Source organism: Protopterus annectens, chromosome 3.part1 (genome assembly GCF_019279795.1).
Source record: "Protopterus annectens isolate FY-2018-M chromosome 3.part1, PAN1.0, whole genome shotgun sequence".
Taxonomy (NCBI): domain Eukaryota; kingdom Metazoa; phylum Chordata; order Ceratodontiformes; family Protopteridae; genus Protopterus; species Protopterus annectens.
Genome location: NC_056732.1, coordinates 1341053254 through 1341080162, shown reverse-complemented (window position 1 = coordinate 1341080162; position 26909 = coordinate 1341053254). Strand labels below are relative to the sequence as shown.

The 26909-nt window shown below is 38.9% G+C and overlaps 1 protein-coding gene across 1 annotated transcript in view; it reads left to right on the top strand.

Annotated features, from left to right (window-relative positions):
- ADHFE1 (alcohol dehydrogenase iron containing 1) overlaps positions 1 to 2653 on the top strand; it is a 1104832-nt gene extending 1102179 nt beyond the window's left edge. Inside the window, exon 17 of the mRNA XM_044067374.1 lies at positions 2370 to 2653. Coding sequence (XP_043923309.1) covers positions 2370 to 2453 — 84 coding nt within the window. The 3' untranslated portion in view covers positions 2454 to 2653. The remainder of the gene's footprint in view (positions 1 to 2369) is intronic.
- Positions 2654 to 26909: the final 24256 nt, after the last annotated feature.

The window sequence follows — 26909 nt, the reverse complement described above, 5'->3', positions numbered from 1 at the left end:
CTGCCTACTTTGGCATTTACTTCCTATGAGATTTCTAGGCCACATTCCTACTGACATGCCATAATTAATGTTGTGTTACTATGGAGCTGGATTATATTTTAGGGGCATTTGGGAAGTACAGTCCTCCATGGGTTTTTAACATTTTGTGTGTGTATGTGGTTGTTCTTTCAACTTTCATGCACTCAGTTTTTGGTGGTATTTTTGTCAGTGTTGTGTGTAGTGCTGTGGACAGCTACCATGTTTTTCATGCATAGTACATGTAGTACCCTCTTGGAGAGGATAAGCAAGACGCACTTTGTGGGAGTCATTGTGGGAATCATATGCACCGTTCTTAACAAGATGTTTAACTTGATCAGCTGCCATATTCCCATCCAGAAGTTGGTTAGCATCCCTTTTGCTCAAGCTTCCTCCTAGCTGCATTTTCCTTCACTGATTAAGATCGTCTCTTTCCATTATGGTTTTGCTTTTGTGCTAGAAAAGATAACCCTTTTTAAGTTAAGCTATAAGGCAGCTATCATATGTGTTTCTTGAAAAAAAATAATCCATGTGACTACTATATCTCCTGAGTGAATGTTTTTGGATCTTATTTTTACATAACTGTTTCCCTTCTTGAATAATGAGATGTATTTGTTTATTTACTTACATTTTATTTATTAATTTGGTAATCAGACTTTCAGAGATGACCCATAGCTTCGGTCTGGTTAAGTGACTTCCCTAATTTCACTATATGCAAATAGAAAATGAGGAATTCACACAGAGAACTACAGATTGAAACTTATTTACAACTTGTAGCCTTAAGCTTGTGTACTGCCAGTCCAATTTCTTTTAGGGCTGATCCTAGGCTTCTTTCTAAAATAGTGTCAATAATTCTGGAAGTTGGCACAGAGAGTTAAGGCTGTGAGTTGTAGTGGTGCAGGGTTTGATTCTCTTTGCCCTCATTTGCTTTCTGTAAGACCTTGAGCAAGTGACTTATCCAGACACTGCTCCCAGGTCACCACTGAAAAGGGACTATGTCTCCAGTGAGCCTGCCTGGTTAACAAATGGAAATTATTGTTATTATTATTATTATTATTATTATTATTATTATTATTATTATTATTATTATTATTACGGTTATCATTATGGACTTCAGATGAATCTTTTTGCTGTCTGCACATCTATTTAGAAATCTTATGCCCACATGCAGTTAATGTATTCTGCTGAAGATGAAAGAGCACAAAATGGGCCTTCATCTTTTATTCCGTTTAAGTGTAAGGAGATAATCACTTTTTTAAAACATACTCTTTCAAATGATAGCTAGACAGCATCATCCACTGCTAAAAGAATGCAGGATAGTAACATTGTTACACTCTGTCAGTTCACTATATCTGTAACAATGTCTATGGCATGTTATCCGTAAAGACTTGCACAGCAGATACTTTGTCCTCTGTCCATACAGCTACCACATTGTTTTTTGGATGTGGCTTATAGAGCAGTTTCTATTTGGATAGTGATCATTGAAAGCCTTTTGACGAACGTTCTCCCATCCTGTATTTTTGTAGTGGTGAGTTTTTCACCACAGTTTAACAGGCATCCTGGACTGTTTTCAGCTTGGTGTTTCGCTGTGAGAACTGGATCTTATCTGAATCTTGGCAGGGCATCAGCAGAACATGAAGGACCAGCCTGTATACACTTCTACTTCCTAGGTGCTGATTCTTAGAAGAGGGCCCTCAGCTACCAAATATGAAAAAAAAATGTGCCTGGCAGTGTTAAGCTAAATGTTTTTGCAGCTTTGTCTTTTGTCTGCTGAAGAAAACTCTTGAATATATACTATTACTGTACATTTTTCGCTTAGCTGGATATTTTTCCAGTGTGTAAAAATATCAGTATTTTTTATGGACTTGAAAAGTGCTTTGGTAAATTGCATGCAGTTTATGTTGTGTGTGTAGCTGAAGATCTGAAACAGAGACCAGCTGTTACAGGCTTCATCAATAATGTATATTCATGTCAAATTGATGTTATAATGTTTCAGTGTCACTGCGTTATCTTTAAGTTAAAATGTTCACTTTGGAAATCCACATATAATATGTGTCAGAACAAAATGCTAGTTTGATTGCTTAGTAGTTTTCACAAAGGAAGGCTCAGAAAGATAATCTGCTAATTTTCAGACAATTCCAGCATCATAGAGAATGTAAGTCATTTGTTCAGAGGTACATAAGATGAAGCTGTGAAATTAGATTTTTTCCACTAGATGTAGTGATCTGCTACATAAAGTGTATCTACGTGTTGATTTTACTGTCAGATGCATTACTGTAATGTTTCACACATTACGAATGTGTATTAAACAGGTGTGTTTTTATTTCTGTTTCCCACCTCTGTACCTGCCTTAGGAAAGAGTCACAAAGCTGGCACCTCGGCCTCAATCTGAAGAAGAGCTGTCTGCCTTATTTGAGGCCTCCATGAAGCTCTATTAATTCTGAACTATGAGAACTGTTACTAAGTGAATCAAATTCTGCATTGGAAACTGGAATTGAGTGCACAAGCCCAGTATTAGATGTTCTTTTTGAACACATTACATGCACCATTTGTATATTTCAACTGTCCAGATTTTCACAGAATGTCCAGATTTTTACATCATATTTTTGGTCTGTTCCTTGTAAAATTTGTGATTTTCTGAAGTCACTAAATACTGAGAAACATTTGAGTTTCAGATTTCATTATAAATAAAAAAAATCCATCAGAAAATGCATGCTAACACAAATGCTGTTTTTCTAGCAACTTTCTAAGTTTATATGAGCAATATTTGGACCTCTGTTCCCCCATTATTTTAGGCTTTGTTCTGATTTCTTGCAATAAGAGGTCAGGAGGTATGACACCATTTCACTTTCCAGAATACATATACTGTTGAACTGTAATGTGATTGACTGCACAAAGCCATACTTCATTAGTTAAATACAGATTTAATCATGATTTAATCTTTTGATATAGCCTTCTTTGAACTCTCAAGCATGTGGTTGAGAGAGTATGAGTTATATCAAGTAATATCCTGCTCTAAGCACTTGAGAAGCAATTTAATTAAAATGCACTGTTTTGTTAAGCTGGAGAAGGACTAGTGAAGGTTTTAGCTACATGTAGTTATTAGAACCTTAAATCTTTGCTTTTCGAAAAGTAAACTAGCCAGATCATAATATTCTGGGGTTTACTTGTGTAACGTTTGTTAGAAGTATAACATTCATACAGAAACTTTATATGAGCATAATAACTGCTGGTCTAATGCATTGACTTTTAGAAAATTCTTAGGCTCGTGTGTCAGACCAGAATACTTTATACAGTTTTCATACTTGAGCCCTTCTTAAGCTTACCATCTGTTGCACAAGTCACTGTTTTGTTCCTCAAAAGATAATGCATTAATATGTTAAATTGCATGCAGTGCTCGATTCTTGAGTCCATTTAATGGAAAATCATTAAGGTAAAGCAGGTTAATTCTGTTTTATTTCAGGAGTTTTGCAGTAATTTTACAAATCAAAAGATTATAATATACATACTGCAGTGTTTGCAAATAAATTGCAGGTGTGACAGTGTTTTCAAGGGACTGTTTTATAGGTTCAAAGGTTCATACTAGGCTATCTGCCCTAGGGCATTTATAAGCCTAGCCAGAGTGTGTTTGGCTTTCACCACCCATTTTAAATGAATTTTGCTATGCCCTTTCTCGAGGTTAGTATAGGTTCATAGGTTTAGTATAGGTTCATAGGTTGAATTTTCATTTGAATTTTCAAATGAATGTTCATTTGAAAAACAAAATGCCAAAAGTGCAAAAGCCTCAGAATAATGGAAGAAGAAAATTGTCTCACTATATTGTATTAGTGCACTGATGTCATATGGATTTGATTTACCTCCACAGTAATGGAAATAATGAGAAATTTTCATTGATCTAAAATGGCTAATGTAGCTTGCACCTTGTTTAGAACAAAAAATAACATGTTTACTTGTCATCATTTTGGAACTTTTGTTTTTTGTTTCTATTGTAATTAAAGGTATGTCTTCACTAACTAGTTAACTTGTATATCATAAAAGTAAAATGTAAACATAATTTTCAGTGCTTTAATTATTCATTCTAAATGCAAGCAATATCTTTATTATTGCTAGGTTAGCAACCAGAAAATGTGAATGAAAAATATTAATGCTGTAGTAATTGATGTGTTTTAAACTAGTTACTGGGAAAGTATTTCCTTTCAATAACTATATCCATCTGGTTTTAAAAAGAAACTGTGGACTAATGCAGTGGCTAACACCTTATGTGGAGGTATTGCCCTGATCAGGAAGGTGGAATAAACCTCTTGTGCTTCACCCAAAGGGGATGGTGATGATGGTGATGTTTTGATTTCACTGGGAGCAAGTACAACTGTATGGGTTCCTTACAAGGTGCTTCCTTTTGAAGGTGGAGGAAAAGGGAACTAAATAAACATTTACAATTTTCTGTTACTTTTTATCAGCTGTTTTGTTTGTCCTTAATGAAGTTGGGTTGGTTTGACTGGGAATAGCAGAGTCTGTGGCTCAGCAGGTAATCCTCTCACCTTTGATGCTGGGAAATTCAAAAGGCCATGGATTTTGTTGCCACACAAAGTGCCTCAATTAATGCAACAGTACAGACACTTCCATGCAAAGTTAGGGTGTTGTTGCAGTCCTAAGACACTGGGCTTCAGATAGATTGTTAAGCCTAGATCCTATTTGTGTGAGTTAGTTGTCAGATGGATGTTAAATATCCCATGGTATTCACTGAAAACAGTAGGGTCTACTGTGGAGAATAGCTGTTATGGTACCCTTGTGGAAAGGTAGTCTCTCTTACTGACCCTGGGAATTACATACCAATTAGTCTCACTAGTATTCTTTGCAAAACTGTGGGTCCTATTAAAGCTGTACTAATAAGCAAGTATATAAGTGACATTATATCCCTAGATACACTACATTCTGACTTTGTAAAAACTCAGGTCTTGTTTGCTTAGCCTACCTGAGTTCTTTAGCAGGGTTACTTAAGCCATGGTCAAAAAGTGTATACTCCACACTGCCTACCTGGCTATTGCCATAGCATTTGACACTATCCCCCATAAAATCTTCCAATGCAACATTTATCCTTATGTAGATCACTGGATAGTTAAGTCACTGTCTGATAAAACCCATACTGTGATCAGGGGGTATTTGCCCTAATCAGAAAAAAATCACCAGTGGCATCCCATTAGGCTTTGTCCTGGTCCCTCTCCTCTTTGACGTATTATCTTTCACGTCAGAGAAGTTTATTAAGGGGCTAGGGATAAGCAAGTTTAATGATGTTTGCTAACTGGAGATGGTTATCAAATTCCATTCTGATACCCTGATTCTCCAGTAAGGACTGGACCAGACAGAAAATGCTTGATGTGTCAAATATTTAAATCATGGGCTTTAAATGCAGAATAGTTTATTTGAGTAAATGTAGCACCATCACCACATAGCACTAGATAACATTCTACTTAAATTTAACTCCATTATCGGGGTACATGGTGGTGGAATGAGGATGTACAGGCGAATATACAGAGGAAGAGGCTGGCGAGGTAGAAGTGGGATTGTCAAAGAGATGAAGAAAGTAGACATGAGTATAAGGAGATGAGGCGCATGGCAAAGAGAGAGGTGGTGAAGGCTAAGGATAAGGCATATAGAGAGTTGTATGAGAGATTGGACACTAAAGAGGGAGAAAAGGACCTGTACCGATTGGCTAGACAGAGGGACAGAGCTGGGAAAGATGTGCAGCAGGTAAGGGTGATAAAGGACAGTGAGGGAAACGTACTCACAAGTGAGTAGAGTGTGTTGAGTAGATGAAAAGAGTACTTTGAAGGGCTGATGAATGAAGAGAATGAGAGAGAGAGAAGGTTGGATGATGTGGGGATAGTGAATCAGGAAGTGAAGCAGATTAGCAAGGAGGAAGTAACAACAGCTATGAAGAGGATGAAGAATGGGAAAGGCTGTTTTCCCAGATGACATACCAGTGGAAGCATGGAGGTGCTTAGGAGAAATGGCAGTGGAATTTTTGACCAGATTGTTTAATGACATTTTGGAAAGTCAGAGGATGCCTGAGGAGTGGAGAAAAAGTGTTTTGGTACCTATCTTTAAGAATAAGGGTGATATGCAGAGCTGCAGTAACTACAAAGGGATAAAATTAATCAGTCACAGCTTGAAGTTATGGGAAAGAGTAGTGGAAGCTAGGTTAAGAAGGGAGGTGATGATTTGTGATCAGCAGTATGGTTTCATGCCAGGAAAGAGCACTACAGATGCAATATTTACTCTGAGAGTGTTGTTGGAGAAATACAGAGAAGGTCAGAAGGAGCTGCATTGTGTCTTTGTGGACTTAGAAAAAGCATATGACAGGGTGCCTAGAGAGGAGTTGTGGTATTGTATGAGGAAGTCGGGAGTGGCAGAGAAGTATGTAAGAGTGGTACAGGATATGTACAAGGGTAGTGTGACATTGGTGAGGACTGCGGTGGGAATGACAGATACATTTAAGGTGGAGGTGGATTTACATCAAGGATCAGCTCTGAGCCCTTTCTTATTTGCAGTGGTGATGGACAGGTTGACAGATGAGATTAGACAGGAGGCCCCGTGGACTATGATGTTTGCAGATGACATTGTGATATGTAGTGAGAGTAGGGACCAGGTTGAGAAGACCCTGGAGAGGTGGAGATATGCTTTAGAGAGGAGAGGAATGAAGGTCAGCAGGGCTAAAACAGAATATATGTGTGTAAATGAGAGGGAGGGTAGAGGAATGATGAGGATGCAGGGAGTAGAGTTGGTAAAGGTGGATGAGTTTAAGTACTTGGGATCAACAGTTCAGAGTAATGGTGAGTATGGAAGAGAGGTGAAGAAGAGAGTACAGGCAGGGTGGAATGGGTGGAGAAGAGTGTCAGGAGTGATTTGTGACAGACGGGTACCAATAAGAGTGAAAGGGAAGGTCTACAAGAGGGTAGTGAGACCAGCTATGTTATATGGGTTGGAGACGGTAGCATTGTCGAAAAGGCAGGAGTCAGAGCTGGATGTGGCAGAGTTAAAGATGTTAAGATTTACACTGAGTGTGACTAGGATGGACAGGATTAGGAATCAGTATATTAGAGGGTCAGCTCAGGTTGGACAGTTTGGAGACAAAGCAAGAGAGGCGAGATTGCGTTGGTTTGGACATGTGCTGAGGAGGAATGCTGGGTATATTGGGAAAAGAATGCTTAGGATGGAGCTGCCAGGTAAGAGGAAAAGAGGAAGGCCTAAGATGAGGTTTATGGATATGGTGAGAGAGGACATGCAGGCGGTTGGTGTGAAAGAGCATGATGCAGAGGACAGGAAGAAATGGAAACGGATGATCCGTTGTAGCGACCCCTAACGGGAACAGCTGAAAGAAGATGATGATGATGATCAGGGTTATGGATACTTATGTTGAAAAAGGACCACATAGATCAGCATGGTTAATAAAAATAAAAATAAATAAACATGTTAAGTTGTCAATCTCGCCTTCATTCTTGCTGGATGGGTTCGGAGCCGAACCTCGGCTCCGACTCGGCCTATACTAAAGCTCGAGAGCTAATTGTACCGGCTCGAGGCAACCCTATATCCCATGATGCTAGGCGGTAACTACCCAGATCTCGTTTGCCGCTTATGCTAGTGAGGTGCTCTTTTTACCGGCTCACAGGTTAGTGACTATTTTTTCAGTAAAATCTTGGTCTTCTCCTTAGTTTTCCCCTAGTATACTAATATAATCTTAAATAGGCTAGTTTCTTGGTTAATTTAAATTTTTAGTCCCTATTTATTATCCCTTATCCCTGTCATACTCCCCACCCTAGGTTAGGCCTTAGGCCCTTCCGTTTTATTCTTAATTCCCTCACAGGGATTCTTAGCTGTGTGAGTGTTCCTTTAGTATCCCTGTATCCCTATATCCCTATTTGTTGGAGTGTGTGTGTGTGTTTTTCTTCTATCTTTGTTCTTTTTCCTTTTGACAACAATATGTCGAAGGAGACAAAGGTCTCAGGCTTCAAGAAGTGTGACTCGTGCTGTCAGAAGATGTCTCTGACAGACGGTCACACTTCTTGTGTTTATTGCCTGGGACCCCTGCACCTGCAGGACTCTTGCTCGGTGTGCCATGCATTCAGCCCAAGAGTCCTGCAGGAGCGCAGGAATAAATTGATCCTAAGGGGCTTATTAAAGCCCGAAGGTTCCACGGCTAAATCCGTGCCCGGGAAGCCTTCGAAGCCACCTAAACCGTCGGCTCTGAGCTCTAAGCCTTTGGATGGTGGCTCACCTTCTGCGACATTATCGGCTCTGGCTGGAGCCGATACCTCTGTATTGCAGCTGCCTGCATCGGCTCCAGCCGGAGCCGATACCTCTAAGACTCTGTCTTCAAAGTCGGCTCTGGCTGGAGCCGACGTGTCTACGGCTCCGTCAACCTTGATGCCCTCCACACGCAAGAGGTCCAGATCTCCATCTCTGGAGTCTATCCATTTGGCTCCGAGATCACCGTTACTCTCGGAGTGGAGCCATCGGAGCCATTCCTCTCGGTCTTCCAGGCTTTCCGATCATGACCTTGAGAGGGTGGTAAGCAGACTATTAAAGTCTCAGGCACTGGCCCAAATGCTTCACAGCCCATCTCATCAGACAGCGGCTACGTCCATACAACATACTATTCCTCCTTCGACTCTACCCCAGTGTTCGGAGCCAAAACTCCTCGGAGCCGTGACCGTTTTGACGTCGGAGCCGATACCTCCCCCTTTGGCTCCGTCATCTGCTCCGATCTCATCCATGGTGCCATCTTTGGAGGGATCTGGGTGCTTGGACTCTCGCGGCTCTGAGGGGGCGAGTGGCATCGGACCCTTGTCCGACCCCATTCTCCCTCTCAGAGCATTGGCGTTGGTGAGTTCGGCCCCGACATCGGCTTTGGAGCCATCCCTGTCGGTGCCGGCTGGGGTTCCTAGCTCTTCGGAGCGGGAGCTCTCTAGCCTGCCTGATAGGGGCGCCTTCGAGGTCATGAGCGTACTGGCTCCAGTGCCTGCTCTACGGTCAGCTCCATCAGCTCCTCCCACTGTAGTGCTTGTTGATGTCTCTTCCCACTCTCTCGCCCCCAGCCATCGAGATCCAACGCCTCAGGTTTCCCCATTGGGAATATCCTCCTCTTCTGAGATTTCTCCTGATCCGTCAGGTGAACCCCCGTGTAAGAGGACATGTAAGAGGAAGCATGTGGACTCCCCTGAGTCCGTCACATCTGATACCGACTTGGATGAGTCGGAAGGATCCCCAAGGTCCCCCTCTGAGGATGTCTCCTTCTCTGACATCCTTGAAATCCTTAAACAGAGGGGGAACTGGTCTTCCCTTAATCCTTCCGAGGACGAGTCGGTTTACCTGGAGGCTTTTGGCTCTCGACCCTCCACCTCCTGGGTGTCTCCGCCCTTCGACCCCCTTATGGAAGTGGTGGCATGGAAGGTGTGGACGGCCCCTGATTCGATGGAACCCACCCCACGGAGGCCTTCTAAATTTATAACAGCCCCTTCTGATAAGCAATGTTTATCTAAAGGTGTCTCAGTTGATGCCATGGTGGTGGCGGCAGCCACTAAGAAGGAACTGGCTGATCCTTCAGTGCCTATCCATCCGCCTAACAAGGAATCTAGGACAATGGATAGGTACGGCAAGCGGATGTTCTCGTCAGCGACCTTGGCCATGCATCGCTGAACTACTTATGCCACTTCACCCGTCTTCAAAGAGACATTCTTAAGGAACTGGCTGAGGTCCTACAGGATCCATCAGCTGCTGGGTCTCAGGACAAAATTAACTCACAGCTAGGAACCCTGAATTCCATTGTCAACTCCTCCATGCGGCTTATTTCATATGCAGCCGATGGAGCGAGTAGGGCCGCAGGCACAGGTGTGGCTTTGAGGCGTCACACCTGGATGTGGCTTTGCAACTTCACAGACCCCTTCAAGGCGTCTTTCACTAACTCCCCCTTTGATGGTTCAGCGTTGTTTTGGCCTCAGGTGAAAGATACTTTGACCAGGTGCAAGCAAGATGGCAAGACTCTTTCTGCCATAGGAGTCCGTTTTTCTACCCCATCTAGACCATATCCTAAGGGTCAAAAGGGTGAAAAAATGTGGTTCCGTAAATCACAAGGAGTCACGCCTGATGCGAGAGGTCAGTTCACCCCTAGAGGCAGAGGGGGGAACAACAACAACAGACGCCGTACAAGAGGCTGAGGGGGTCCGCAGAACCAGGGTAGCAGAGAAATCCTCTCTGACAAACCCTTCCAGCATCCCTGAGGTGCTGCCCGACTGTCCACCTTCAGAGGCAGTTGGGGGAAGATTATCGCTGTACCCACAAGCCTGGCTCTCCCTCACTCAAGACAAATGGGTGCAGTCGATCATATCCTTGGGTTACAAAATCCCCTTTATCGAAACCCCAATGATTCAAATGGGGTCTCTTCCAGATGTTCCACCCAGTCTAATGGAACAAGCAGCACTAGAAATATCAAAGCTGTTAAAAAAGAGAGCCATCCAGCTAGTCCCAGCAGACCAGCTAGGATCCGGAGTCTACTCAAAGTTCTTTTTGGTACCAAAAAAAACAGGGGACTGGAGGCCAATATTGGATCTCAGCAAACTAAACAAGTTTGTAAAAAGAACGAGGTTCCGGATGGTCACGCTACAGTCCATTTTACCCCTTCTGGGCAAGGACAATTGGATGTGCTCAGTGGATCTTCAGGATGCCTACTATCACATCAAAATGCACAGGTGCTCCAGAAGGTTTCTCTGCTTCCGGCTGGGAGCCAGTCACTACCAGTTCAGAGCCCTGCCCTTTATTCTCACTACAGCCCCCCCCCTGAGTGTTTACCAAATGTATGGCAGCGGTTACGGCTCACCTGAGACGTCAAGGATTCCAGGTGTTTCCATATCTAGACGACTGGCTCGTCACTGCCACTACCAGGCATCAACTTCTTCTAGCCAGAGATTACACCATCCACATTTGCAAAGAGCTAGGTATCTCTCTAAATTTCGAAAAGTCTGCCTTGTCGCCTTGTCAGTCTATTACCTTCATAGGCACCACCTTGGACACCGTTCAGCTCTCAGCAAAGTTAACAGAGCAGAGGGTCTTAGATATTCAAAATCATGTTCACGTCCTTCTTCCGAACAACAAAATTCAGGCCAGGTATGTTCTGAAAGTATTAGGTCTCATGGCGGCAGCCATCACGCTTCTTCCCCTTGCCCGCTTTTACATGCGGCTTCTTCAATGGATGCTTTTCTCCCAGTGGTCCTTCCAACAGCTCCCTATGACACACAAGATCTTAATAACTCTATCTTGCAGAAAACATCTATCTTGGTGGATGGTCTCCCCTCAAGTCCATCAAGGCAGACCTTTTACTCCTCCCCCCCCCAGTCGCCACAGTCACAACGGATGCCTCCCTGATTGGGTGGGGGGGCATTTTCAGGGCAGGACAGTCCATGGCACATGGCAACCCTTTGAATGCCACTTGCACATAAACGTCCTGGAGATGAGAGCAGTGCTTTTGATGTTGCAAGCCCTTCAAGACTCTCTTCCCCTGGGGACTATTGCAATTCAGATGGACAATATGTCCGTAGTATGGTATATCAACAAGCAGGGCGGAACCAAGTCCTATCCCCTGTGTCGAGAAGCACTCAGACTCTGGCAATGGGCGATCCCTTCTCAGCGGTTTCTGATAGCAACGCACATCCCCAGGAAGTCCAACGTCATAGCGGACAGGCTGAGCAGAGCTATTCTCATACCTCACGAGTGGTCTCTCAGGCAATCGGTGACGGACAAAATATTTCAGAAGTGAGGGTTTCCTTGCTGCAATCTTTTTGCAACACCACAAAACAGCAAGTGCCTCGACTTCTTCACTCTCATCCCCCTTCCAGGCCATCCCCCCAGAGACGCTCTAGTCCACGATTGGCCTCGGGGACTTCTTTACGCCTTTCCCCCCTTTTCATTAATCACACAGACAATTCAGAAAGCTACCACCTTGAGGGCCAAGATGATCCTCATTGCCCCTTATTGGCCTCGACAGATATGGTTCCCTTTCCTGCATCGCTATCTTTTGGAGCAGCCTTGGCATCTGGATCCAATGCCAGATCTTTTGGCCCATCAATCAGGGCAGCTGCACCAATCCCTCCAATCTCTCAACCTCACAGCTTGGTTGCTCCACTTCCGTCCCTAGCCAGGCTTCCAGTGATTTCAAATTCTGTCCGGGATATTATTGTAGCTTCCCTTAAGTCTTCCACCAGAAGGATCTATGCTAGTAAATGGCAACATTTTTCCTTTTGGGCAAAGGCTAGGAACATAGATCCCTTCACTGCTCCAATACACTCGGTCTTGGATTTCCTAGCCAAAATCTTTCATTCAGGATCTTCTTCCTCCACAGTAAAAGTTCAGCTAGCAGCCATTTCAGGTTTTCACATAGGCTTGTCGGACTCCAGTATCATGTCCCATAAGCTTTGCAAGGCATTTCTCAGAGGTATCTTTTTACTCAGGCCTCCAATCAAAGACCCCCCACCACAGTGGGATTTAAACTTAGTTTTAGCATCCTTGAGTCTCCCTCCTTTTGAACCTGTGGCCTCCTGTTCCTTGAAGTTACTTTCCTGGAAGACACTATTCCTAGTCACCATTACATCTGCTAGGAGAGTATCTGAACGTCATGCCCTCTGCATTTGCCCTTCTTATTTAGTGTTCCATAAAGACAGAGTTTCTCTAAGAACTAACCCGTCTTTTTTACCCAAGGTGGCTTCTCAGACAAATTTAAATCAATCTATTGATATTCCAGTTTTCTTTCCTAATTATTCAAACAAGACGGAGCAAATACTACATTGTCTGGACGTTCATCGTCAGCTCCGCTACTATCTGGACAGAACTAAACAATTCAGGAAATCTGATCAACTCTTTTTATCTTATGCAGAAAGTAAAAAGGGTCTTCCGGTATCCAAAGTAACCCTTTCTAGGTGGCTGTCTTCTGTGATTTCCTGTATTTATCAACTCAGAGGTAAAGAATTGCCTTCTAGGCCAAGAGCCCATTCAACCAGAGCGTTGGCTACATCTACAGCCTTTCAAGCTAGATTACCAATAGACACTATCTGTGCGGCAGCCACATGGGCCTCTCCTCATACCTTCGTTACACATTACAAATTGGACATGGCCTCCAGAAACAGGGCAAAGTTTGGTTCCACCGTTCTCAAGAGTCTGTTCCAATGAGCCACCCAGGATGAAGGTGCTAGGGACGTGGTCCCATCCAGCAAGAATGAAGGCGAGATTGACAACTTAACATTGAGAAGTTATGTACCTACCATAACATTCCATGTTAGTTGTCTTCTCTCGCCTTCTTTCTTGCGTCCCGCCCACCATCCCCCTAGCCTGGACAGACCGAGAGGTTTTCCCCTTCTTCCAAGGGACCTTATCTTGCACTATTCCAAGCTCAGACAGTTGGTCCTGGGGTAGATACAGCTTCAGGTAGTGATATTTGGGGAGTTCTCCTTTCTCCTCCTCCACCTCAGAGGGGAGACTGAATTGGCTATTGTTTCTTAGCTACCAAACGAGATCTGGGTAGTTACCGCCTAGCATCATGGGATATAGGGTTGCCTCGCGCCGGTAAAATTAGCTCTCGAACTTTAGTATAGGCCGAGTCGGAGCCAAGGTTCAGCTCCGAACCCATCCAGCAAGAAAGAAGGCGAGAGAAGACAACTAACATGGAACGTTATGGTAGGTACATAACTTCTCATTTCCTTTGTCTACCATATCTCATATTATTTATAAACTTCTTTTGCCCCTCCCAGTTTAACTTTTGTGTTCTGTCCGCAAGGTCAAATGAAATTACAGTCCCATTGTACTCCTGTATTATTTGACCTATCATTGAACATAATGGTTTCTGTGGTAGGTAACTCACTAAGCATTTAAATCAACTTAGGATACCTCAACATTCCCTTACCAAAGTAATCTCACATCTTAGTTGCCTTAGCTGCTACGAAAGACAAAAGCCTTGTCCCTCTACTCAGTTGACTAAGGGTGATGTTTGTTTAGCCATATTTGCTATGAATTACACTGCACTCTTTGAACTCCTTCACCTAAACCAAGCCAGTGTTAAACCAAACACCACTGTAGAGACCTAAACTTTATCCACCAGTTTAACAATGCCAGCTGATATAAGAGGTATCTAACTCAATATGTCCTCCTTTTCTGGAATAGGCTCCCCTTAAACATTAAGGAAAGTACTTCCCTTTTAAATCAGTCTACACGACTGAATGGATGATCACAAATTTTCACCTGGGATATGTGGGGAAAATCTGTTTAGTGAGGAGCACTGTAAGTCTCTCACCAGTGATGTGTCATATGGCTGAGCTTCTTATTTTTCCCCTTGGCCATAAGCTAAGTAGGAATCTTTCAACCTATGAATGTAATCACACCAACATCCATAACATCTTAAAAACCTGGAAAAAAAACTCTGGATTGAAAAAGCAATGTTTTGTCTCAAACACAAGAAATTCAAAGTGCCAGTTAAGCACTTTTATCCAACGTTCGTTAGACTTCATCAGGACACTTTACATACAAAGCCAGTTCCTAGCACAACTTTTGAAACACATAGCATGTAACATGTCTACATTAATTATATTCTTAAAAATATATATGTAACATAATAGGTTCAAAGATAAGTACTAAGCTAGCTGCCTTTGTGGCCATTTTAAGCCTAGCCAATTTCCATTATTGTGCTTGAAGCAATCTATCCCATTTAGTTGTAGATTGGCTTTACTCATCCCATGGTGAATAATTATATATTACCCCTAATGAGAATAACTTGAATCATACCATAGATAATTTGAGGGAACCCATGCACGGGATAAAGCATTTAGGAGCTGCATCTGTCCATTAGTAGTACAGGAGCAGTCTTGGGATACATTTCCTATTTGCTGTCCATTGATCTAAGTTATGCTTGAAAATGGACAGGGATGAACTTTGGTTTGGGAAGTCTGTTCTACAGCAACAGTATCCTGTGCAAGATATACCCTCCATACCATTCTGTTGATGTTGCAGAAGAGGTTTAGATCACTAGACTGAATATTTCTGATGCCATTTGTCCTGCTGATATGCAGTAAATCCATCAGTAATAGGTCGGAAGATGCCTTGAGTGCCAGACATAGGTCACCTCTTATCAGTTTGTAGGATACCAAATATAGTGACAGGGCTTTGAGTTGGTCCATGTAAGACATGTTGTTTAGACCTTGTTTAGTTTTAGCAAGGTACCTCTGGGGGCGTTTCAGTTGTTGAATGTGCCTGAACAGATGCGTGCCAAAGAGGCATTATATTCAATAATTGGTCTAATGAGGACTGAGTAAAGGGAGGGGCAGTGGACAATCCCTTTGTTTATAAGCTTTGTTTATAATATAGATTAAAAAAACTAATGCTATTAGTCATAGTTAAATGAATATACTATATAATTTCAAAATATGTTTCAAATCATTTTAACTTTGATAGTCTAATGGATGTTGGTTGAAAATGCTTAACTAGCACTTTGAATGCCTTGTGTTTGGAGTAAAACATTGCTTTTTTTTCAGTCCGCAGTGTTTTTCCAGATTTTTTGGTTTGAGACTTTTACACTTCACAGAAGGTTCCATTTGATTTTTGGAGAATCCATAACATCTTCATGGATGACATTATTAGGCCTGTTGGAGTTTGTTTTATGGTTCTGTGTATGAGGATTTCTCTCTATCCCCCCCCCCTCAAATGGTGATTTGTATGTGATCAGATGAGAAACAGAACATAGGATATGATAATACAATAATCAGCAACAAGAAAGTGTTTTTTAAATGCGTACCCAGATATCATAGATATTCACTGGTTTAGAAGGATGGCATATTGGAGGAGCAAGGAAAAGGAATGAGTGGTGAGTTTAAAGAACATGCTGCTTTCCTTTCATGTGTGTACAATATAAAAACGCTTTCACTTTTTTCAACTCAATTTACTGAATTTTACTAATAGCAAGTACAAAATTTTACAACTAAACATCAAAGAGTGGCACAATATTGAATGTTCATAATCTACACATTAAATGGGTTTTACTGAACTGCAAGTTAAGCTTCTTAATTTTAGTATATGTAAAACATTTTTCAGCAGTAGAAACTGTTCGGGTATTGTGACAAAATGTGAACACCAGAACAGCTAAAAGAAGTAGTCATTCAAACTACTTCCACAAAAAAGAGCAGCTGGAGAAAAATCTGTATTTTAATGACCAGGTTTTCATGGTGGTTTGAAGGAAACTGTCAATGAAAAGGTTAGGATTTTTTTCCCACAATACTTTTTGGGGTGCAGGAATTTAAGAACCTAGTTTTGTTGTATAGCATCTTGTTAGCTAAGTCAGTCAAGGAATATTGAATGGGGATGACTACCAATGTCTTCCAGTCCTAGATAAGTAAGGATTTTTCTGTGGCCAAAGCCTGTAGGAACTAAGGGTGGTCACTACATCACAACCGCAGAGCTTCCTTTGAGGACCCACATAAAATCCAGTCAAACTTAGAGGCAAGAGTGCATCCCCAAAAGAGGGAAATTATTATAGCATCTATACCAGCCAGTTTGGGCTGGGAGTCACTGCCAGATTGGGTGTGTGTAATGGCTGCCAGTCCTCTACATGTCCAGCATTTATCAGAACTTCCTTGGTGAGAAATGTTGACTAGGTTAATTTCCAGGGAACATCTGTTTTAAGATGTATTAAAATCAGTAATTAAATCTGAGAAGTAAGACCACATTTTCTCCCTTGTGTTGATGGGCTGTATTTGTCTACCCTAGACATACATTAATTATTTTCTATTTAATTTGGGAACAACACACCAGGTAACAGTTTATATATTTCTTGTGTAGCCCTCACCTATTGCCTTTCCAGGAAGGTTTCTCTAACTCATCCATTACCGTCTATCTTCATGACTTTTGCATCCATATAGTTTACCCAGATGCCTCAGCCAGACATATATAACTAGCCTCCTTCTTATCCATATATATCCAGACTTCCCCCTTCACTATCTCACCTAACATCTCTATCTCTATACCTCTGTCTCATGCTCCACTGCATAATAATGTCCTTTATAAAGCAAACATGTTAGTATCAAAAATACAACATGTCTACAAACTCTAACCTACTTACTTTACTCCTGAAAACTTAATTTTTACAGTAGCTAAATAACATTTTATTTCTTTTTTGTTTATTTGACATTTGTTGACCAGGAAAGTCCACTGGGCCAAGAGCCCATTTTCAGTGGAAGCCCGGGGAGAAAAACTCCAAAAACAGTTACAGAAAATTAAATAGCATAGTATTAAAATGGTAAAAAGATTTATATATATATATATATATATATATATATATATATATATATATATATATATATATATACACACACACACAATAATTACAAATTAAATCACAGAGATACATAGTATTCAAACAGGTGTGCAAAATTTAAAAATTAATAGGGTTGGGAGGGTGGCCTAATGGTTAAGGTGTTTGCATTACAAACACAAGGTGCAGGGTTTGAGTCTCACAAGGGATAATTGGCTAAGCTTAAAATGGCTCGCAAGGGCAGTTAGCTTAGTAAGAATCTATGATTCTATGATTCTATCTATATACAACATATAAGTCAATCTATGACATGATGGTTTATAGAAATGTGTGCAGTTAGGGGGCTATTAGGAGTTGCAGACTGAGGACCAAAACTCAGGGTGGTTTAATCATGTGATTACAGTAGCAGAGACGGTTAAGAAAGTGGTCTTTCAGTGCTGTTTTGAAAGTTTTTAAAGAGTCTAATTGGGTAATAGATGGGGGGAGAGCATTCCATAATTTGGCTATAGCATGGGAATATAGGCACTGGCCAGCTCTTTTATTGGGTTTGGTTATGGACAAGATGATCCGCTGTGGCGACTCCTAACCGGGAAAAGCCAAAAGAAGAAGAAGAAGGTTATGGTTAGGAGTTGTTTGCTAGAGGATCTAAGAGTTCTAGCTGGAGTGTGTGTTTGTATCATGGTTTGAAGAGAAGGGCAATAATTTGTGTTGTGGAGTAATTTATGGGTAAGAGTTAGTTGGGTATAATATAGGTAGTGGGGGAATTCTAACCAGTTTAGAGATTTAATGGTCAGGCAGTGATGAGTGCGTGTTGGCATAATGGAGATAAACGTTGTTATTTTGTAGTAGCATGATTGTAGTTTATATAAGTAATGTGAGTGTAGGTTAATAAAAATGGGGCTAGCATAGAGGAGAGAAGAGACTATTTGCCAATTTTAGTTTGGTGGACTTGTCCAGATAGAGTTTTTGCCTATAGAGCTTACCTAGCTTAAAATGGGTCTTTTTGATTGTGCTAAGTATATGGCTCTCGAATGAGAGTTTATCGTCAATTATAACGCCAGGTAGTTTAGATGTTTGTACAATTTCAATTTCAGTATTGTTTTGTGAGAAGATTTTAAAGTTTAGAGTTGGAGGTTTAGGTGAGAAAAGTAGAAGTTTTGATTTTTTGGGATTAAGTAGTTGAGCCTCATTAAGCCAGGATTCTATTGATGTGAATGCTTTTTGTGTTGATGTTAGGAGATCTGTGAAGTTGTTTGAGGAGGTGATAATAGTCAAATCGTCAGTGTATTGAATGACTATACTTTGTGGGAAACTTTTATGGAGCTTGTTGATGAGTACATTAAAGAGTAGGGATCCAAGAATTGACCCTTGGGGGGCTCCTGTATTGTTGATAAGGTATTCAGATTGTTTGTTTTGCCATTTAACAGACTGTTTTCTGTTGTGAAGATAGTTGTGGAACCAGGGTAAAGTTTGTGGGGAGCAGTTTACAGCCTCAAGTTGAGATAATAGTTTAGGGTAGGACACTGTATCAAAAGCTTTTGACAGATCTAGTAATATAACTAAAGATAGTAGACCAGCATCAAGAGCTTTGTGTACAGTGTTAGTAAATGAAAGTAAAGCTGTAGAGATCACAATATTCAGTGAAGCAAAAAAAAATAAATAGAAACATAAAATGCAGTACTATTCCTAGCACAATATTCAATTAAACAAATAAATAAACAGAAAAATAAAATGCCATCCTATCTTTAACACAAAACTCAATGAGACAAACAGAAAAAATATAATGTAGTACTATATTTTAGCACTGCAAGTTTGTATTTATCTCAGCTTGTAATAGAGGTAATGTAGGTATATAGCAGCTAACCAAACAGCTAAATATTCAGCTATTCAGCAGAAATAAATTCAAAGATAAGTGACTAAGACTTATAAGCACAGAAAAACCCTCTAGGCTAAGAGTTCAAAACTGAATATCAATGACGTGAAAACAATAACCCCCACTTACTGCAGGGAGATAGAGAGAGCACAACATTCAATAAAGCAAATAAATAAACAGAAAAATAAAATGCAGTACTTTTAACACTGCAAGTTTGTACTTATCTTAGCTTGTAATTGAGTTGATGTAGGTATATAGCAGCTAACCAAACAGCTAAATATTCAGCTATTCATCAGAAATAAATTCACAGATATGTTACTAATACTTATAAGCATAGAGAAACCCTCTTGTCTAAGAGTTCAACATTGAATATCAATGAAGTGAGAACAATTACCCCCACTTAGTGCAGACACACAGCGAGATCACAATATTCAGTGAAGCAAATAAATAAACTGCAGTACTATCTTTAACACAATACTCAATGAAACAAATAAACAAACAGAAAAATAAAATGCAGTACCATATTTTAACACTGCAAGGTTGTTCTTATTTCAGTTTGTAATACAGTTGATGTAGGTATATAGCAGCTAACCAAAAAGGTTAAATATTCAGCTATTCAGCAGAAATAAATTCACAGATAAGTGATTAAGACATATAAGCACAGAGAAACCCTCTAGGCTAAGAGTTATACACTGAATATAAATGAAGTGATAACAATAACCCTCACTTACTGCAGAGAGACAGAGAGGTCACAATATTCATTGAAGCAAATAAATAAACACAAAATAAAATGCAGTGCTATCTTTAACTCATTAGTCAATGAAACAAATAAACACAAAAATAAAATGCATTACTATATTTTAACATTGCATGCTTGTACTTAGCTTAGCTTGTAATACAGTTGATGTTGGTATATAGCAGCTAACCAAACAGTTCAAATATTCAGCTATTCAGCAGAAATCATATCAAGGATAAGTGACTAAGGCATATAAGCACCAATAAAACTTCTACGCTATGTGTTTAACACTGAATATCAATGAAGTGAGAACAATAACCCTCACTTACTGCAGAGAGACAGAGAGATCACAGTATTCAGTGAAGCAAATAAATAAACAACAAAAAATAAATAAAATGCAGTGCTATCTTAAACCCATTAGTCAATGAAACAAATAAATAAACACAAAAATAAAATGCAGTACTGTCTTTTAAAACTGCAAGTTTGAAATTAGCTCATCTTGTAATACAGTTGATGTAGGTATATAGCAGCTAGCCAAACAGCTCAAATCTTCATATATTCAGTAGAAATGAATTCACAGATAAGTGACTAAGACTTATAAGCAGAGATAAACCATCTAGGCTAAGAGTTCAACACTGAATATCAATGAAGTGAGAACAATAACCCCCACTTACTGCAGAGAGATAGAGAGATCACAATATTCAGTGAAGCAAATAAATAAACAGAAAAATAAAATGCAGAACTATTACTAACAAAATATTCAATAAAGCAAATAAACAGAAAAATAAAATGCAGTGCTATTTTTTAACACTGCAAGTTTGTACTTAGCTTGTAATACAGTTGATGTAGGTATATAGCAGGTAACAAAACAGCTTAAATATTCAGCTATTTATCACAAATAAATTCACAGATAAGTCACTAACACTTATAAGCATAGAGGAGCCCCCTAGGTCAAGGAGTTCAACACTGAATATCAATGAAGTGAGAAGAATAACCCCACTTACTGCAGAGAGACAGGGAGATCACAATATTCAGTGAAGCAAATAAACAGCAAAATAAAATGCAGTACTATCTTCAACACAATATTCAATAAAACAAATAAATTAACAGAGAAATAAAATGCAGTACTATCTATTAGCACTGAAAGTTTGTACTAATCTTAGCTTGTAATATAGTTGATGTAGATATATAGCAGCTACCCAAACATAGCAGATATTTAGCTAGTCCACAGAAATAAATTTGCAGATAAGTGACTAAGACTTATAAGTACAGAGATACCCTCTAGGCTAAGAGTTCAACAGTGAATATCAATGAAGTGAGACGAATAACCACCACTTACTGCAGAGAGACAGAGAAAAATGCAGTACTATCTTCAACACAATATTCAATAAAACAAATAAATTAACAGAGAAATAAAATGCAGTACTATCTATTAGTACTGAAAGTTTGTACTAATTTTAGCTTGTAATATAGTTGATGTAGATATATAGCAGCTAACCAAAAATACCAAATATTTAGCTAGTCCGCAGAAATAAATTCGCAGATAAGTGATTAAGACTTATAAGTACAGAGAAACCCTCTAGGCTAAGAGTTCAACACTGAATATCAATGAAGTGAGACGAATAACCACCACTTACTGCAGAGAGACAGAGAGATCACAATATTCAGTGAAGCAAATAAATGAACAGAAAAAATGCAGTACTATCTTGAACACAATATTCAATGAAACTAATAAACAGAAGAATAAAATGCTGTACTATCTTTCAATACTGCAACTTTGTATTAATCTCAGCTTCTAATACAGTTGATGTAGGTATATAGCAGTTAACCAAACAGCACAAATATTCAGCTATTCAGCAGAAATAAGTTCACAGATAAGTGACTAAGACATATAAGCATATTGAAACCCTGTAGGCTAAGAGTTCAACACTAAATATCAATGAAGTGAGAACAATAAACTGGATTTATGGCAGAGAGACAGAGAGATTGCAATATTCAGAGAAAAAAAACTGATAAACAGAAAAATAATATGCAGTACTATCCTTAACACAATATTCAATGAAACAAATAAATAAACAGAAAAATAAAATGCAGTACTATCCATCACACAGTAGTCAATGAAACAAATAAAGAGAAAAATAAAATGCAGTATTATCTTTTAACATTGCAGGTCTGTACTTATCTCAGCTTGTAATACAGTTGGTTTATCTATACAGCAGCTAACAAAAAAGCTCAAATATTCAGCTATTCAGCAGATATGATTTCAGAGATAACTGCCTTGGAATTAGAAGCACAGAGAAACTCTCTAGGCTAAAAGTTCAACACCGAATATCAATGAAGTAAGAACAATAACTCCCATTCAATGCAGAGAGACAGAGATATCACAATATTCAGTGAAGCAAATAAATAAACAGAAAAAATGCAGTACTATCTTTAACACAATATTCAATGAAACAAACAGTAAAATAAAATGCAGTACTATCTTTTAACACTGTACATTTGTACTTATCTCAGTTTGTAAGACAGTTGATGTAAGTACATAGCAGCTAACCAAGCAGCTGAAATATTCAGCTATTCAGCAGAAATACATTCACAGATAAGTGACTAACACTTATAAGCTTAGAAAAAGCCTCTAGGTTTAGATATCCACACCGAATATCAATGAAGTGAGAATAATCCCACTTATTGCAGAAAGAAAGAGAGATCACAATATTCAGTGAAGTAAATACATAAACAGCAAAATAAAATGCATTACTATAACACAATTCTCAATGTAACAAATAAACAAAGAGAAAAATAAAATGCAGTTCTATCTATCAACACTGCCACTCTGTACTTATCTCAACTTGTAATACAGTTGATGTAGGTATACAGCAGCTAACCAAACTGCTCAAATATTCAGCTAATCAGCAGAAATAAATTCACAGATAAGTGACTAAGAATTATCAGCACAGAAAAACCCTCTAGGCTACGAGTTCAACACCGAATATCAATGAAGTTGGAACAATAACCCCGACTTACTGCAGAGAGAGAGAAATCACAATATTCAGTGAAGCAAATAAATAGAAAAATAAAATGTAGTACTATCTTTTAGCACTGCAAGTTTGTACTTAGCTCAGCTTGTAATACAGTTGATGTAGGTATACAGCAGCTAACCAAACAGCTTAAATATTCAGCTATTCATCACAAATAAATTCACAGATAAGTGACTAACACTTATAAGCATAGAGGATCCCTCTAGTCTAAGAGTTCAACACCGAATATCAATAAAGTGAAAACAGTAACCCCCACTTAGTGCAGACACACAGAGAGATCACAATATTCAGTGAAGCAAATAAATAAACAGCAAAATAAAAATAAACAAATAGAAAAATAAAATCAAGTACCATCTTTTAACACTGCAAGTTTGTACTTATTTCAACTTGTAATACAGTTGATGTAGGTATATAGCAGCTAAGCAAATGGTTCAAATAGCTATTCAGCAGAAATAAATTCAAGGATAAGTGATTAAGACTTATAAGCACCGCAAAACCCTCTAGGCTATGAGTTCAACATCGAATATCAATGAAGTGAGAACAATAACCCCCACTTACGACAGAGAGATCACAATATTCAGTGAAGCAAATAAATAAACAGAAAAATAAAATGCAATGCTATCTTTAACCCATTAGTCAATGAAACAAATAAACACAAAAATAAAATGCAGTACTATTTTTTAACACTCCAAGTTTGAACTTATTTCAGCTTGTAATAAAGATGATGTAGGTATATAGCAGCTAACCAAACAGTTCAAATATTCAGCAAAAATTAATTCATAGATGAGTGACTAAGACTTATAAACACAGAGAAACAATCTAGGCTAAGAGTTCAAAACTGAATATCAATTAAGTGAGAACAATAACCCCCACTTACTGCAGAGAGATAGAGAGACCACAATATTCAGTGAAGCAAATAAATAAACAGAAACATAAAATGCAGTACTATTCCTAACACAATAGTAAATGAAACAAATAAATAAACAGAAAAATAAAATGCAGTACTATCTTTAACACTGCATGTCTGTCCTTACCTCAGCTGGTAATACACTTGATGTATGCATATAACAGCTAACCAAGCAGCTCAAATATTCAGCAATTCAGCAGAAATGAATTCAAAGATATATGAGAAATACTTATAAGCACAGAGAAACCCTCTAGGCTAAGAGTTCAACACCGATACCCATGAAGTCAGAACAATAACCCCCACTTACTGTAGAGAGACAGAGAGATCATAATATTCAGTGAAGGAAATAAATAAACAAAAAAAAAGCATTACTATATTTAACACAATATACAAAGAAAGAAAGAAAGAAACGGAAAAATAAAATGGAGTACTACTTTTTAACACTGGAAGTTTGTATTTATCTCAGCTTGTAATACAGTTGATGTAAGTATATAGCAGGTAACCAAACAGCTTAAATATTCAGCTATTCATCAGAAATAAATTCACAGATAAGTCACTAACACTTATAAGCATAGAGGAATCCTCTAGGCCAAGAGTTCAACACAGAATATCAATGAAGTGAGAACAATAACCCCACTTACTGTAGACAGACAGATAAATCACAATAATCAGTGAAGCAAACAAATAAACAGCAAAATAAAATGCAGTCGTATCTTTAACACAATACTCAATGAAACAAACAGAAAAGTAAAAAGCAGTAGTTTTAACACTGCAAGTTTGTACTTAGCTTGTAATACAGTTGATGTAGGTATATAGCAGATAACCAAGCAGCTCAAATATTCAGATATTCAGCAAAAATACATTTACAGATAAGTGACTAAGACTTATAAGCACAAAGAAACCCGCTAGGCTAATAGTTCACCACCGAATATCAATGAACTGAGAACAATAACCTGCACTTACTGCAGAAAGACAAAGAGTTCATAATATTCAGTGAAGCAAATAAATAAACAGAAAATAAAACCCAGTACTATTTTTTAACACTACAAGTTTGTACTTATCTTAATAAAACTAAAGGAACCACGACAAATGCAGCAATAAGAGGCAAATAGAAAATAAACCAAAAACCACTAGCGTAATAAAATTTAATTCACCGCTTTCGTCCAAGGACTTCATCAGAATGAATAAAAAACACCACAAAACAGGTTTAAATACATTCAAATTTTATAATTGTTTACCCAATTGTTCAATTGATTGTTTAATTTTGAATGTATTTAAACCTGTTTTGTGGTGTTTTTTATTCATTCTGATGAAGTCCTTGGACGAAAGCGGTGAATTTAATTTTATTACGCTAGTGGTTTTTGGTTTATTTTCTATTTGCCTCTTATTGCTGCATTTGTCATGGTTCCTTTAGTTTTATTCGTTTATTTGGCTTTTTGGTGGATCATTGGTGTTTCTGTGCCTGTTCCATGGCCGAGGCAGCGGAGGACTCTTTATTGAACATGACCTTGCATCCCACGCCTAATTCTGATGGATGCAATATCAACAGTTTGCTGGTTACAACTCTAACTGACATTCAGAACTCATTGAAGTTTTTAATAGCAAGAGCAACTGAAAAGGAACGTCTGGTTAATGTTTCCAGTCCGGTTGAACCTTTTCAAGAAATGGAGACTGTCATTGAACTAAACAACGTTCATGTTCATGGTAAAGACGTAAGCACCAACAAATCTTTCTTTTCCTGTCGGCTTGATTTACCGAATTACAAGAATGCTGAGCACTTTTTTAAACCTGTTGACAACCCTTTCTGCAATTTCGACAAACCATGCCAAGGTCTCAACAGCGAGGAATTTAACCACAAGCGTGACAGCCTGCTGAAATTACTGAAAAGGTACAGGTCTCTAGAATTAGAGAATTGTTACTTTTTAAAGTGTAACAAATGAAACAAATCCGCCAGATAAAGCACTCTTATTAAATCCAAGTGAACCAAGTAAAAATAATAATAAAGAGTGCACCATATGAGGCCAAGCTGAATAAAAATCCAAAGAACCTTCAAGTAAAATCGAATGTCCACACTTTATTAAAATAACAAAAAGCAAAGACTGCAGTGGTATAAGCGCTTTCGCGTTGCTCCTCAACGCTTCATCAGATATAAATGCAGTATAAAACCCCCTTCCCTTTATACAAAAGGCATACAGTGACATCACAGCATTCAATAAAACAATCAAATAATTAAGACAATAAAACATAATGAAAAGTTGATAATACTAGTGCTTAAGACACCTGGAAGCTAGGAAAGGCTTGATGGATAACTTCTCATTGAGCCCAAACCTATGGGCTTGTAATTTCATTATCCACTGGCTCTCCCTTTCCTCAATCCTGTTTTTTGAATTGCCCAACCTCTTCCCTATGTTGACTAATTCTAAAACTTGAAAGCTAAAACTATGTGTGCTGCCTAGCTCTACTATATGTTTCGCAAGTGCATTGGTAATATTACACTTGCTGATGGCATAAATATGCTCTCTAACACGCTCTTGTAGTGACCTGGTGGTCATGCCCACATAAAACATCATGCAGGCTCTGCATGTTGCTACATATACTAAATTCAAGGATTTACAAGTAGCATAGTGCTTGAATAAACCAGGTAAAAAGCGAACTGCAAGCCCTAAAGAACTCAGGCAGAAGAAGATGTAGTATAAACGTATTTTAATAAGACCGTTTTCACTCTTGCAAAGCAGGAGCTTCTTCAGACAAGTTAAAAAGTTACAAAAGCACTCTTTTTAAAAGCAACAGCTGGTTAACTTCTGATGTCATTTCCTTCAAAGGAAAACACTTACGGACACTTTTTTATATGTTAAAAAGACAGGTTATAAAAATACTGAATGTCTTTATACAAAGTCCTGTCTCAAATCAAAGTTTTTTATATAACATTTTCATATAACATAATTCACTGTACATATGGCTGAAACTTTGATTTGAGACAGGACTTTGTATAAAGACATTCAGTATTT